Consider the following 13954-nt stretch of genomic DNA (forward strand, 5'->3'; position numbering starts at 1 on the left):
GAAAAATGGGGAGTTTTGGCTTTGTTTCTGCTCCAAAAATTCAGCAAATAGACTATGTGCACATGCCTTTAAAGAGAACCTGGCATGCTGTGCAATCCATGGGCAGCATGTATGAGGCTCTTGCTGTATAAACACAGCCACGTATGTTTCACTTTGAACGCTTTGGCATTTCAAAGAAAAATATACTGTAAGAGCCTTCGGAAATTGAGACCACACTACAGACTAGCCAGACAAGTACAGGAGCAACTAAAAAATTAGAATATTAACAAAAAGTTAATTTATTTCAGTTCTTCAATACAAAAAGTGAAACTCATATTATATAGTGTCATTACAAACAGAGTGATGCATTTCAAGTATTTATTTCTGTTAATGTTGAGGAATATGGCTTATAGCCAATGAAAACGTCATTATCTCTGTAAATTAGAATACTTTACAATACCAGCTTGAAAAATGATTTTAAAATCTGAAATGTTGGCCTACTGAACTGTATATTCAAGGAAACGCACTCAATACTTGGTTGGGGCTCCTTTGGCGTCATTTACTGCATCAATGTGACGTGGCATAGAGGCGATCAGCCTGTGGCACTGCTGAGGTGTTATGCAAGCCCAGGCTGCTTTGTTGGGTCTGAGGTCTCATCTTCCACTTGACAATACCCCATAGATTCTCTATGGGGTTATGGTCAAGTGAGTTTTCTGGCCAATAAAGCACAGTGACAAGGTTTTTAAACCGGGTATTGGTACTTGTGGCAGTGTGGACAGGTGCCTAGTTCTGCTGGAGAATGAAATTTCCCAACAACGCAGATGAGCTGAAGGCTGCTAGCAAAGCAACCTGGGCTTCCATAACACCTCAGCAGTGCCACAGACTGATCGCCTCAATGCTACGCCGCATTGATGCAGTAATTGATGCAAAAGGAGCCCCTACCAAGTATTGAGTGCATTTATTGAACATGAATTTCCATAGGCCAACATTTCGGATTTTAAAATGATTTTTCCAGCTGCTGTTATAAAGTATTCTAATTTACTGAGATAATGACTTTTGGTTTTCATTGGCTGTAAGCCATAATCATCAACATTAATAGAAATAAACACTTGAAATACATCACTCTGTAATGACTAATATACGCGTTTCACTTTTTGTATTAAAGAACTGAAATAAATTAACTTTTTATTGATATTCTAATTTTGTGAGAGATGCACTTGTAGGTTGCAGGCAACTTCTCCCTGCATGCCCTGTATTGGCAGGTCTCTGCTTAGGTGTGGGCATATGCAGAAAACTGTCCCTTCAAGACATCAGCCAAGGGAAGCCGTTGGGGACCCACCAGTCTGGCAAATCCAAAGCGTAGTCTTGGTTCTAAGTCTTAGGAGGGTTCCTCGGCAGCTTCTCCTGCCCGCTGACCTGGACTGACAGATCTCTGCCTATACGCGCACATAGGCAGAGACTTGTCGCTCCAGGACAGCAGACAGGGAGAAGTCACCCGTCATCCGCCTGTCTGTCTAGTCTACGCCGCCACTGCATTTCAGATTCAAACATGCCTGGCTGCATTCATACAACCAGTGCCCGATACATGCTGCCCAGACTGGTCTCTTTAAGCAGTAAACGAATCACCAGTACCGGAAAGCAAAAACACTTCAAGTTGTCAGTAACACTGACAATTTTATGTGCGCTGTCACTGTGTTATCTGGGATTAGATAAGAGAATTTCAGCAATCTTGATAAATTCATCAATAAAAAATAATTAAAGAAAAAAAAGCCATTGAAAACAGTAACCATTCACAAAATTACTTTTAAAAAAACGTCCTTCAAGAAGTCATTAAAAATTAAAGTACAAATTTATATTTTTGAATTCAGAGTACATAAATTCAGCATACCTGTACTTACAGACGATGCTGACTGACATGACCACATCACACCGCCATGCTATTCAAATCGGCTCAGAAATACATTTTTTCAAATACTATACAAACTACTTACCTTAGTGTGCTGAAAAAAATTATAACATATCTAAAAGGATTAAATTAAAAAAACACTGGTTTAAAAAGAAAAAAAAAGTTGTTTTTAGAAAGAACAGGCTTTGAGTCGCAAGCATCAAGAAAGTAGAAGTCCCAGAATTCCCCCGAGTGCAGAGATAGTACAAACTTTCCCCATTATTTAAAATCAATGCTTCTTAAGTAGTAAAGCCAAAAGTTGAAAAAAAAATTGCTACCAAACGCTCACACAGAAAAGACGCAAACCGCTATAGAATTTCAGTGTGTTAATTGAAATGAAAGCCATCTTGTGCCAGAATTAGTAGAATGATTTTGACAGTGAAGAACTGGAGGCTGGAGTGAAGATGTTTTAATAGCGGGGGGAAAAAATAGAACATGAAAGGCTTGTTTAGGTATATTTCTTGTCCCAAATAGTCCATTTTGTGTATTTGGGGAGAAAATGGCTGATAGAAAGTTCTCCAGACTTACTGATTTTTTGTTTTCCTTTTTTTCTTTAACGGAAGCTTTATTCAGTAGGGAATGGCAAGTTGCCTACAGGACAGAGATGAGCACAAACAAGTCACAGCACCAACTACACATAGCAAAGTAAATAAACTGATTCAATGGAATAAAACACAACGTGGACTCGTACATACAACTTCACAGGAAAGAATGTAACACACAATAATGGAATACAAATCATGATATTGGTGGTTCTCTCACATTGTTCCCAAAATCAGTTCTACTATTTCTGGTATCCTAGTGAAGTGGCCAAAAGTTATTTACCGGTATATCCTTTTTACAATATTGTAGCAAAAAAATAAAAAAGGAAATAATGCGGAAGCAAAAAAAAAAAAAAAGACAAAAAAATAAGTTTTAAAAACAAAAGCAATTATTTATTTTCAAAATGTTATGGCTTGAAAAGAGAAGTGAAAAAGGTGAAAATCTTAAAAATATATATTTCACATTAATTATTTAACGGGAACCTGTCACCCCCCTCAGGCTTTTGTAACTAAAAGAGCCACCTTGTGCAGCACTAATGCTGCATTCTGACAAGGTGGCTCGTTTAGTTATGCTCCCTGCTGTGCTGCGTCTGATTAGGGGGGAAAGACCCACCCCGGGACGATTTCACGGTATGAGGGGGCACATATTATAAGCGTTTATTTCAGCGTGTGCAGGGAGCATAACTAAAAGAGCCACCTTGTCAGACTACAGCATTTGTGCTGCACAAGGTGGCTCTTTTAGTTACAAACGCCTGGGGGGGGGGGGGGTGACCGGTTCCCTTTAATTGTTATGTGCCAAGTAATCTAACTTGTAATGTAACTCGTTTTAACCTATTTGGAGTTTCTGTCCTGAATCCCTCTGTGTAGACTATACATCCAAATGTAAATTCTATAGTAGACACGACTTTCTGAAATTCACCCCAGCCCAATATCAACTCCAGGCTGTAGCTGTTCCTTCCTATCAGAACTTTTGTGCCCGTAGTGAATCAAAACTGTTTTTCCAGACTACGACTCTTTCATTAAATTACCAATAATGAGTAATATGGTACGAACAAGCTTCATCACCATATCTTGTTACTAATGAGTCTACTTCGGTATAATATTTTAGTTTGAATACAATTCCTGTAGAAATAAATTATCTAAATTCCTGTTAGGAAATATACAATAACACTGTATGCATTTAACTACAATATTGTATTCACAATTTTAACAAGTTTACAAATTTACAAAAAAAAGTATTGCCTTGGTTAAGTACATTTTGATGGATTGCCTTGCGCAGGCGTGTACTACGGAGGACAGAGAATGAACTTCAATCCAATATTGCGGCCAGCATGCAGCCAGCGGGTAAGGAAAGGGTGAATCAAACACCCGAAAACTCCGCCCATATGACCCAAAACCAGTCCCGCCAAATTCAGGTGACAGGTTCCCTTTAAAGCAAACCTATCAGCAGGATTTTGCTAAGTAAACTACAGGCATTGTCATGTTGGCAGTGTGAAATGGATTAAAATGATGACGGGATGAAGAAATCCGTCTTGTGGTTCTTGTGTAATCAGAGTTAGAAGTTTTCAGTTAATGATATGCCCGTGCACTGGGGTAGGACTATAGGTAGAGTCTTATCTTCCTGCTCTAAGCAAGAGAAACCAAGGAAAGACCTGTCGACAGGACGCCAGAAGCACAGACAGTCTGTCCATCTCTGTCTCAATAATGAGGAAAATGTTTGTGCTTCGGGGCACCCTGTCTGCAGGTCTTTCCTGGAAATGTCCGATCTCTTGGGACACGAAAATGTATAACTTTTGATATTCATAATATATACATTGTTCAATGCATGTATGTACAGCATGTTCAGTATATGCAATATATCCACACATGTCTCAGATTTAATTGCCATTTGAAATATTTATATTCATGAAGAGGGAGACAAAACAAAGAACTGCTGGTATATTTTTCAGTTTTTTATGTTTAGTGTTCATTTTAGACAAAAAAAAATATAGAGAACACATAAAAGAAAAAAGGTTGTTCAGGGTATTACATTCCCCAGCATGAAAAATGTTATTGCATTTGACTTAAAGTTGGCAAAACGCATTCAAAACCACACATTGAAAATGATTTGAGCGGGTACTAGACTCATTGAGTGCCAGGAATACAAAATGACAGATAAGATCATTTACAGGGTATGGAAGGATTGCATACTTCCTGTTGCCTAATAGACTGACCTATGATTGTGTATCCTATAATTACCGTACATGTCCTTTAATCTGACAATGAAAAACGATTATTAAGTTTCCTATGCAACAACTTCAACAGTTTACTGTACAAAGTAAAACCAAATTAAACCCCTTTACCCCCAAGTGTGGTTTGCACGTTAATGACCGGGCCAATTTTTACAATTCTGACCACTGTCCCTTTATGAGGATATAACTCTGGAACGCTTACATGGATCCTGGTGATTCTGATATACTTTTCTCGTGACATATTGTACTTCATGTTAGTGGTAAAATTTCCTTGACATTACTTGAGTTTGTGAAAAATACGAAAATTGGGCGAAAACTTTGAAAATTTCGCAATTTTTTCAACTTTGAATTTTCATGCCCTTAAATCACAGAGATATGTCACACAAAATACTTAATAAGTAACATTTCCCGCATGTCTACTTTTCAAAAGCACAATTTTGGAACCAACATTTTTTTTGTTAGGGAGTTATAAGGGTTAAAAGTTGACCAGCAATTTCTCATTTTTACAACGCCATTTTGTTTTAGGGACCACATCACATTTGAAGTCACTTTGAGGGGTCTATATGATAGAAAATACCCAAGTGTGACACCATTCTAAAAACTGCACCCCTCAAGGTGCTCAAAACCACATTCAAAAAGTTTATTAACCCTTCAGGTGTTTCACAGCAATTTTTGGAATGTTTAAAAAAAGAAATGAACATTTAACTTTATTTCACAAAAAATGTACTTCAGATCCAATTTGCTTCATTTTACCAAAGGTAACAGGAGAAATTGGACCCCAAAAGTTGTTGTACAATTTGTCCTGAGTATGCCGATACCCCATATGTGGGGGTAAACCACGGTTTGGGCGCATGGCAGAGCTTGGAAGGGAAGGAGCGCCATTTGACTTTTCAATGCAAAATTGTCTGAAATTGAGACAGGACGCCATGTCTCATTTGGAAAGCCCCTGATGTGCCTAAACAGTGGAAACCCCCCACAAGTGACACCATTTTGGAAAATAGACCCCCTAAGGAACTTATTTAGATGTGTGGTGAGCTTCACAGAAGTTTATACTGTAGAGCTGTGAAAATTAAAAAATCTTTTTTTCCATAAAAATGATCTTTTAGCCCCCAATTTTGTATTTTACCAAGGGTATCTGGAGAAATTGGACCCCAAATGTTGGTGTGCAATTTGCCCTGAGTACGCTGATACCCCATATGTGGGAGAAAACTACTGTTTGGGCACATAGCAGAGCTCGGAAAGGGAAGAAGTGGCGTTTTGGAATGCAGACTTTGATGGAATGGTCTGCGGGCGTCATGCTGCGTTTGCAGAGCCCCTGATGTACCTAAACAGTAGAAACCCCACACAAGTGACCCCATGTTGGAAACTAGACCCCCCAAGGAACTTATCTAGATGTGTTGTGAGAACTTTTAACATCCAAGTGTTTCACTATAGTTTATAACAGAGCCGTGAAAATAAAAAATAAAAATTTTCCCGCAAAAATGATTTTTTAGCCCCCAGTTTTGTATTTTCCCCAAGGGTAACAGGATAAATTGGACCTTAAAAGTTGTTGTCCAATTTGTCCTGAGTACGCTGATACCCCATATGTGGGGGTAAACCACTGTTTGGGCGCACGGCAGAGCTCGGAAGGGAAGGAGCACCGTTTTAACTTTTTTAACGCAGAATTGTATGGATTGACATCGGACGTCATGTTGCGTTTGCAGAGCTCCTGGTGTGCATAAACAGTGGAAACCTCCCAACCCTAACCACACCTCTAATCCCCAACACACCCCTAACCCTAATCCCAACCCTAACCACACCTCTAATCCCCAACACACCACTAACCCTAACCCCAACACACCCCTAACCCCAACACACCCCTAACCCCAACACACCTCTAACCCCAACACACCCCTAACCCCAACACACCCCTAACCCCAACACACCCCTAACCCCAACACACCCCTAACCCCAACACACCCCTAACCCCAACACACCCCTAACCCTAATCCCCAACCCTAACCATACCCCTAACCTTGACACACCCAACCCAACCGTAAACGTAATCCAATCTTAAACCCCAACTTTAGCCCCAAGCCCAACTTTAGCCCCAAGCCCAACTTTAGCCCCAAGCCCAACTTTAGCCCCAAGCCCAACTTTAGCCCCAAGCCCAACTTTAGCCCCAAGCCCAACTTTAGCCCCAAGCCTAACTTTAGCCCCAAGCCTAATTTTAGCCCCAAGCCTAACTTTAGCCCCAAGCCTAACTTTAGCCCCAAGCCTAACTTTAGCCCCAAGCCTAACCCTAATGGGAAAATGGAAATAAATACATTTTTTTTATTTTATTATTTTTCCCTAACTAAGGTGGTGATAAAGGGGGGTTTGATTTACTATTTATTGCGGGTTTTTATGTTTGGCAGCTGTCACACACAAAGACGCTTTTTATTGCAAAAAAATATTTTTTGCGTCACACATTCTGAGAGCTATCATTTTTCAATATTTTGGTCCACAGGGTCACGTGAGGTCTTGTTTTTTGCGAGCTGACGTTTTTATTGGTACCATTTTCGGGCAAATGACTTTTTTGATCGCTTTTTATTCCGATTTTTGTTACGCAGAATGAACAAAAACTAGCAATTCGTGAATTTCTTTGGGGGGAGGGGGGGGGTTCGAGGGGTGCGCTTATACCATTCTGCGTTTGGTAAAATTGATAAATCAGATTTATTCTCCGGGTCAGTATGATTACAGCGATTCCTCATTTATATAATTTTTTTATGTTTTGGCGCTTTTATACAATAAAACTATTTTATAGAAAAAATAATTATGTTTGCATCGCTTTATTCTGTGGGCTATAACGTTTTTATTTTTTTGCTTATGATGCTGTATGGTAGCTCATTTTTTGCGGGACAAGATGACGTTTTCGGACGTACCATGTTTATTTATATCTGTCTTTCATCGCATGTTATTCCAAATTCTGTTCGGCGGTATGATGATAAAGTATTTTTTTTGCCTCATTTTTTATTTTTATTTTTTACGGTGTTCACTGAAGGGGTTAACTACATAGTAACATAGTAACATAGTTAGTAAGGCCGAAAAAAGACATTTGTCCATCCAGTTCAGCCTATATTCCATCATAATAAATACCCAGATCTACGTCCTTCTACAGAACCTAATAATTGTATGATACAATATTGTTCTGCTCCAGGAAGACATCCAGGCCTCTCTTGAACCCCTCGACTGAGTTCGCCATCACCACCTCCTCAGGCAAGCAATTCCAGATTCTCACTGCCCTAACAGTAAAGAATCCTCTTCTATGTTGGTGGAAAAACCTTCTCTCCTCCAGACGCAAAGAATGCCCCCTTGTGCCCGTCACCTTCCTTGGTATAAACAGATCCTCAGCGAGATATTTGTATTGTCCCCTTATATACTTATACATGGTTATTAGATCGCCCCTCAGTCGTCTTTTTTCTAGACTAAATAATCCTAATTTCGCTAATCTATCTGGGTATTGTAGTTCTCCCATCCCCTTTATTAATTTTGTTGCCCTCCTTTGTACTCTCTCTAGTTCCATTATATCCTTCCTGAGCACCGGTGCCCAAAACTGGACACAGTACTCCATGTGCGGTCTAACTAGGGATTTGTACAGAGGCAGTATAATGCTCTCATCATGTGTATCCAGACCTCTTTTAATGCACCCCATGATCCTGTTTGCCTTGGCAGCTGCTGCCTGGCACTGGCTGCTCCAGGTAAGTTTATCATTAACTAGGATCCCCAAGTCCTTCTCCCTGTCAGATTTACCCAGTGGTTTCCCGTTCAGTGTGTAATGGTGATATTGATTCCCTCTTCCCATGTGTATAACCTTACATTTATCATTGTTAAACCTCATCTGCCACCTTTCAGCCCAAGTTTCCAACTTATCCAGATCCATCTGTAGCAGAATACTATCTTCTCTTGTATTAACTGCTTTACATAGTTTTGTATCATCTGCAAATATCAATATTTTACTGTGTAAACCTTTTTCCAGATCATTAATGAATATGTTGAAGAGAACAGGTCCCAATACTGACCCCTGCGGTACCCCACTGGTCACAGCGACCCAGTTAGAGACTATACCATTTATAACCACCCTCTGCTTTCTATCACTAAGCCAGTTACTAACCCATTTACACACATGTTCCCCCAGACCAAGCATTCTCATTTTGTGTACCAACCTCTTGTGCGGCACGGTATCAAACGCTTTGGAAAAATCGAGATATACCACGTCCAATGACTCACCGTGGTCCAGCCTATAGCTTACCTCTTCATAAAAACTGATTAGATTGGTTTGACAGGAGCGATTTCTCATAAACCCATGCTGATATGGAGTTAAACAGTTATTCTCATTGAGATAATCCAGAATAACATCCCTCAGAAACCCTTCAAATATTTTACCAACAATAGAGGTTAGACTTACTGGCCTATAATTTCCAGGTTCACTTTTAGAGCCCTTTTTGAATATTGGCACCACATTTGCTATGCGCCAGTCCTGCGGAACAGACCCTGTCGCTATAGAGTCACTAAAAATAAGAAATAATGGTTTATCTATTACATTACTTAGTTCTCTTAGTACTCGTGGGTGTATGCCATCCGGACCCAGAGATTTATCTATTTTAATCTTATTTAGCCGGTTTCGCACCTCTTCTTGGGTTAGATTGGTGACCCTTAATATATGGTTTTCATTGTTTCTTGGGATTTCACCTAGCATTTCATTTTCCACCGTGAATACCGTGGCGAAGAAGGTGTTTAATATGTTAGCTTTTTCCTCGTCATCTACAACCATTCTTTCCTCACTATTTTTTAAGGGGCCTACATTTTCAGTTTTTATTCTTTTACTATTGATATAGTTGAAGAACAGTTTGGGATTAGTTTTACTCTCCTTAGCAATGTGCTTCTCTGTTTCCTTTTTGGCAGCTTTAATTAGTTTTTTAGATAAAGTATTTTTCTCCCTATAGTTTTTTAGAGCTTCAATGGTGCCATCCTGCTTTAGTAGTGCAAATGCTTTCTTTTTACTGTTAATTGCCTGTCTTACTTCTTTGTTTAGCCACATTGGGTTTTTCCTATTTCTAGTCCTTTTATTCCCACAAGGTATAAACCGCTTACACTGCCTATTTAGGATGTTCTTAAACATTTCCCATTTATTATCTGTATTCTTATTTCTGAGGATATTGTCCCAGTCTACCAGATTAAGGGCATCTCTAAGCTGGTCAAACTTTGCCTTCCTAAAGTTCAGTGTTTTTGTGACTCCCTGACAAGTCCCCCTAGTGAAAGACAGGTGAAACTGCACAATATTGTGGTCGCTATTTCCTAAATGCCCGACCACCTGCAGATTTGTTATTCTGTCAGGTCTATTAGATAGTATTAGGTCTAAAAGTGCTGCTCCTCTGGTTGGATTCTGCACCAATTGTGAAAGATAATTTTTCTTGGTTATTAGCAGAAACCTGTTGCCTTTATGGGTTTCACAGGTTTCTGTTTCCCAGTTAATATCCGGGTAGTTAAAGTCCCCCATAACCAGGACCTCATTATGGGTTGCAGCTTCATCTATCTGCTTTAGAAGTAGACTTTCCATGCTTTCTGTTATATTTGGGGGTTTGTAACAGACCCCAATGAGAATTTTGTTACCATTTTTCCCTCCATGAATTTCAACCCATATGGACTCGACATCCTCATTCCCTTCGCTAATATCCTCCCTTAAAGTGGACTTTAGACAAGACTTTACATAGAGACAAACCCCTCCTCCTCTCCGATTTTTACGATCCTTTCTAAACAGACTGTAACCCTGTAAGTTGACTGCCCAGTCATAGCTTTCATCTAACCATGTCTCGGTTATTCCCACTATGTCAAAGTTACCTGTAGATATTTCTGCTTCTAGTTCTTCCATCTTGTTTGTCAGGCTTCTGGCGTTTGCGAGCATGCAGTTTAGAGGATTTTGTTTTGTTCCAATCTCCTCACTGTGGATTGTTTTAGAAATGTTCTTACCTCCCTTCAGAGTATGTTTTCCTGGGTCGTCTTTGTTCGAGTCTAATGTTTTTCTTCCCGTCCCCTCTTCTTCTAGTTTAACGCCCTCCTGATGAGTGTAGCGAGTCTTCTGGCGAATGTGTGTTTCCCAGGTTTGTTGAGGTGTAGTCCGTCTCTGGCGAGGAGTCCATCATACCAGTAATTCACACCGTGGTCCAGGAATCCGAATCCTTGTTGTCTGCACCATCGTCTTAGCCAGTTGTTTGCATCAAGGATCCTGTTCCATCTCCTGGTGCCATGCCCGTCTACTGGAAGGATAGAAGAAAAAACTACCTGTGCATCCAGTTCCTTTACTTTCTTCCCCAACTCTTCAAAGTCCTTGCAGATTGTCGGTAGGTCCTTCCTTGCCGTGTCATTGGTGCCAACTTGTATCAGAAGAAATGGGTGGACGTCCTTGGAGCTGAAGAGCTTTGGTATCCTATCGGTCACATCCTTGATCATCGCACCTGGAAGGCAGCATACTTCTCTTGCAGTTATGTCCGGTCTGCAGATGGCTGCTTCTGTGCCTCTCAGTAGTGAGTCTCCCACCACCACCACTCTTCGTTGCTTCTTGGCTGTACTTTTTGCTGTCACTTGTTGCTGTGTGCCCTTTTCTTTTTTGCTTGCTGGTATTGCTTCATCCTTAGGTGTGCCATCTTCATCCTCTACAAAGATTTGATATCGGTTCTTCAGTTGTGTGGTTGGTGATTTCTCCATGGTCTTCTTGCTTCTTTTGGTCACATGCTTCCACTCATCTGCTTTTGGAGGTTCTCTGACACTTTTTTCACCTTCTGTGACCAGTAGAGATGCTTCTGTTCTGTCTAGAAAGTCTTCATTCTCTTTGATGAGTTTCAAAGTTGCTATTCTTTCTTCCAGACCCCGCACCTTTTCTTCTAAAAGGGCCACTAGTCTACACTTCTGACAGGTGAAATTGGATTCTTCTTCTGGTCGATCTGTGAACATGTAGCACATGCTGCAGCTCACCATGTAGGTTGTCACATCTGCCATGTTGCTCCTAGATCCTGCTGACTTGCTGTGTGTTTTCCTTCTTGTGTAATCTACTCAGCCAAGCTCTCTTGCAATAATGTCCTACAGGCAAAAATTACGGCGCGCGGTTTGGTGATGCTTTCGAAGCAGCTGGTCCCGGCTGTACCCAACGATCTTCTAGCTTAGGGAGACTTCGCTTCTCCCAGAAGGCACCTGGAATATGCAAATTAGCCTCCTGAAGCTTGAATCCCTGGTTTGGTGATGCTTTCGAAGCAGCTGGTCCCGGCTGTACCCAACGATCTTCTAGCTTAGGGAGACTTCGCTTCTCCCAGAAGGCACCTGGAATATGCAAATTAGCCTCCTGAAGCTTGAATCCCTGGTTTGGTGATGCTTTCGAAGCAGCGGGTCCCGGCTGTACCCAACGATCTTCTAGCTTAGGGAGACTTCGCTTCTCCCAGAAGGCACCTGGAATATGCAAATTAGCCTCCTGAAGCTTGAATCCCTGGTTTGGTGATGCTTTCGAAGCAGCTGGTCCCGGCTGTACCCAACGATCTTCTAGCTTAGGGAGACTTCGCTTCTCCCAGAAGGCACCTGGAATATGCAAATTAGCCTCCTGAAGCTTGAATCCCTGGTTTCAAACTAGAGGGACAGTTTTATAGGTCTGGTCGTTACGGACGCGGCGATACTTTATATGTGTACTTTACATAAAGTGTTTCTTTACATAAAGAAATGTATTTATTGGAAAAAATTTTTTTTTTTTTTTACACGTGTAAATATATTTTTTTGTTTTTAGCCTTTTTACTTTGTCCCAGGGTGGAACATCATGCTATAGTGTCAGATCGCTGATCTGACACTTTGCACAGCACTGTGTCAGATCAGCGATCTTACAGGCTGTGCTGCAGGCTTGCCGGCGCCTGCTCTCAGCAGGCGATTGCAAGCCACCTCGCTGCAGGACCCGGAAGGCCCCCCGCGGCCATCTTGGATCTGGGGCCCGCAGGGAGGATGGAGGAGACGCTCGAAACAACGCGATCACATCGCGTTGTTCCGAGGGTCTCAGGGAAGCACGCAAGGAGCCCCCTCCCTGCGCGATGCTTCCCTATGCCGCCAAAACACTACGATCATGTTTGATCGCAGTAATCCGGGCGTTAATGTGCAGGGAGCGGTCCGTGACAATCAGCTGACACCCGCCCGCGCTCCCCCCTGTCACTGCGGCTGATCGGTGATGACGTACTATCCCTTCGGTGGTCATAGGGGACCAGACTACCTCGATGGGACAGTACGTCTGATGTCAGAAAGGGGTTAAGGATAAGTCATAAATAACAAGATATCGAAATGCTGAGACCAGCAATAACCATTGGGACCCTAATCATTGAGTTATAATTTGTTCTACAGGCCAGAGCTGGACTAAAGGGGCTTTTACTTATTAGGATATATAGATGTCATACGGGGAGGTCCTTACCCGGAGTGAAGTAGGAATCAGCTATTTGCATGCCGATTAACCTAACCATCCATGTATCACATTAACACTGAAACAGTCAACTAACGTAAGCTATCTATATACAGTTGTGCTCATAAGTTTACATACCCTGGCAGAACTTTTGCTTTTTTGGCCTTTTTTCAGAGAATATGAATGATAACACAAAACTTTTTCTCCACTCATATGGTTTGGGTGAAGCCATTTATTGTCAAACTGCTGTGTTTTTTCTTTTTAAATCATAATGACAACCCAAAACATCCAAATGACCCTGATCAAAAGTTCACATACCCTGGTAATTTTGGCTTGATAACATGCACAGAAGTTGACACAAGTGGGTTTGAATGGCTACTAAAGGTAACATCCTCACCTGTCACCTGTTTGCTTGTAATCAGAGTGTGTGCATAAGGCTAGGTTCACATTGCATTAATGGGTTAACGCTAACGGACTGCGTTGCACGGCGAAAATGTCGCAATTAACACCGTGCAACGGGTCCATTAGCGCACCCATTGACAGCAATGTGATTTTTAGCTGAAGCGCATCGCTAGCGCGTGCCATTTTTGGCACGCGCTAGCGATGTGCTGTTCTTTTGTGACGGACCTCGGACGCTGCAAGCATCCGAGGCCCGTTCAGGGATCTGCGCTAGCGGGGAGGGAGAACGCCGACCCTATAGAAACATTGCGTTAGCGCAATCCGCTAGCGCTATGCGCTTAACGGATTGCCCTAACGCAATGTGAACTTAGCCTAAAAGCCGAGTGAGTTTCTGGGATCCAGATAAACTCTTGCATCT

The 13954-nt window shown here is 41.5% G+C and overlaps 1 protein-coding gene across 7 annotated transcripts in view; it reads right to left on the reverse strand.

Annotated features, from left to right (window-relative positions):
• Positions 1-13954, reverse strand: part of NF1 (neurofibromin 1) — a 399313-nt gene that overhangs the window by 223001 nt on the left and 162358 nt on the right. For 4 of the 7 annotated variants that reach the window (XM_069757799.1, XM_069757798.1, XM_069757797.1 and 1 more), the window contains exon 30: positions 2453-2515. The exons of the other annotated variants lie outside the window; for them this stretch is intronic. In XM_069757799.1, coding sequence (XP_069613900.1) covers positions 2453-2515 — 63 coding nt within the window. The remainder of the gene's footprint in view (positions 1-2452; positions 2516-13954) is intronic. 7 annotated transcript variants of the gene reach the window in all.

Source organism: Ranitomeya imitator, chromosome 3, assembly GCF_032444005.1.
Source record: "Ranitomeya imitator isolate aRanImi1 chromosome 3, aRanImi1.pri, whole genome shotgun sequence".
Lineage (NCBI taxonomy): Eukaryota > Metazoa > Chordata > Amphibia > Anura > Dendrobatidae > Ranitomeya > Ranitomeya imitator.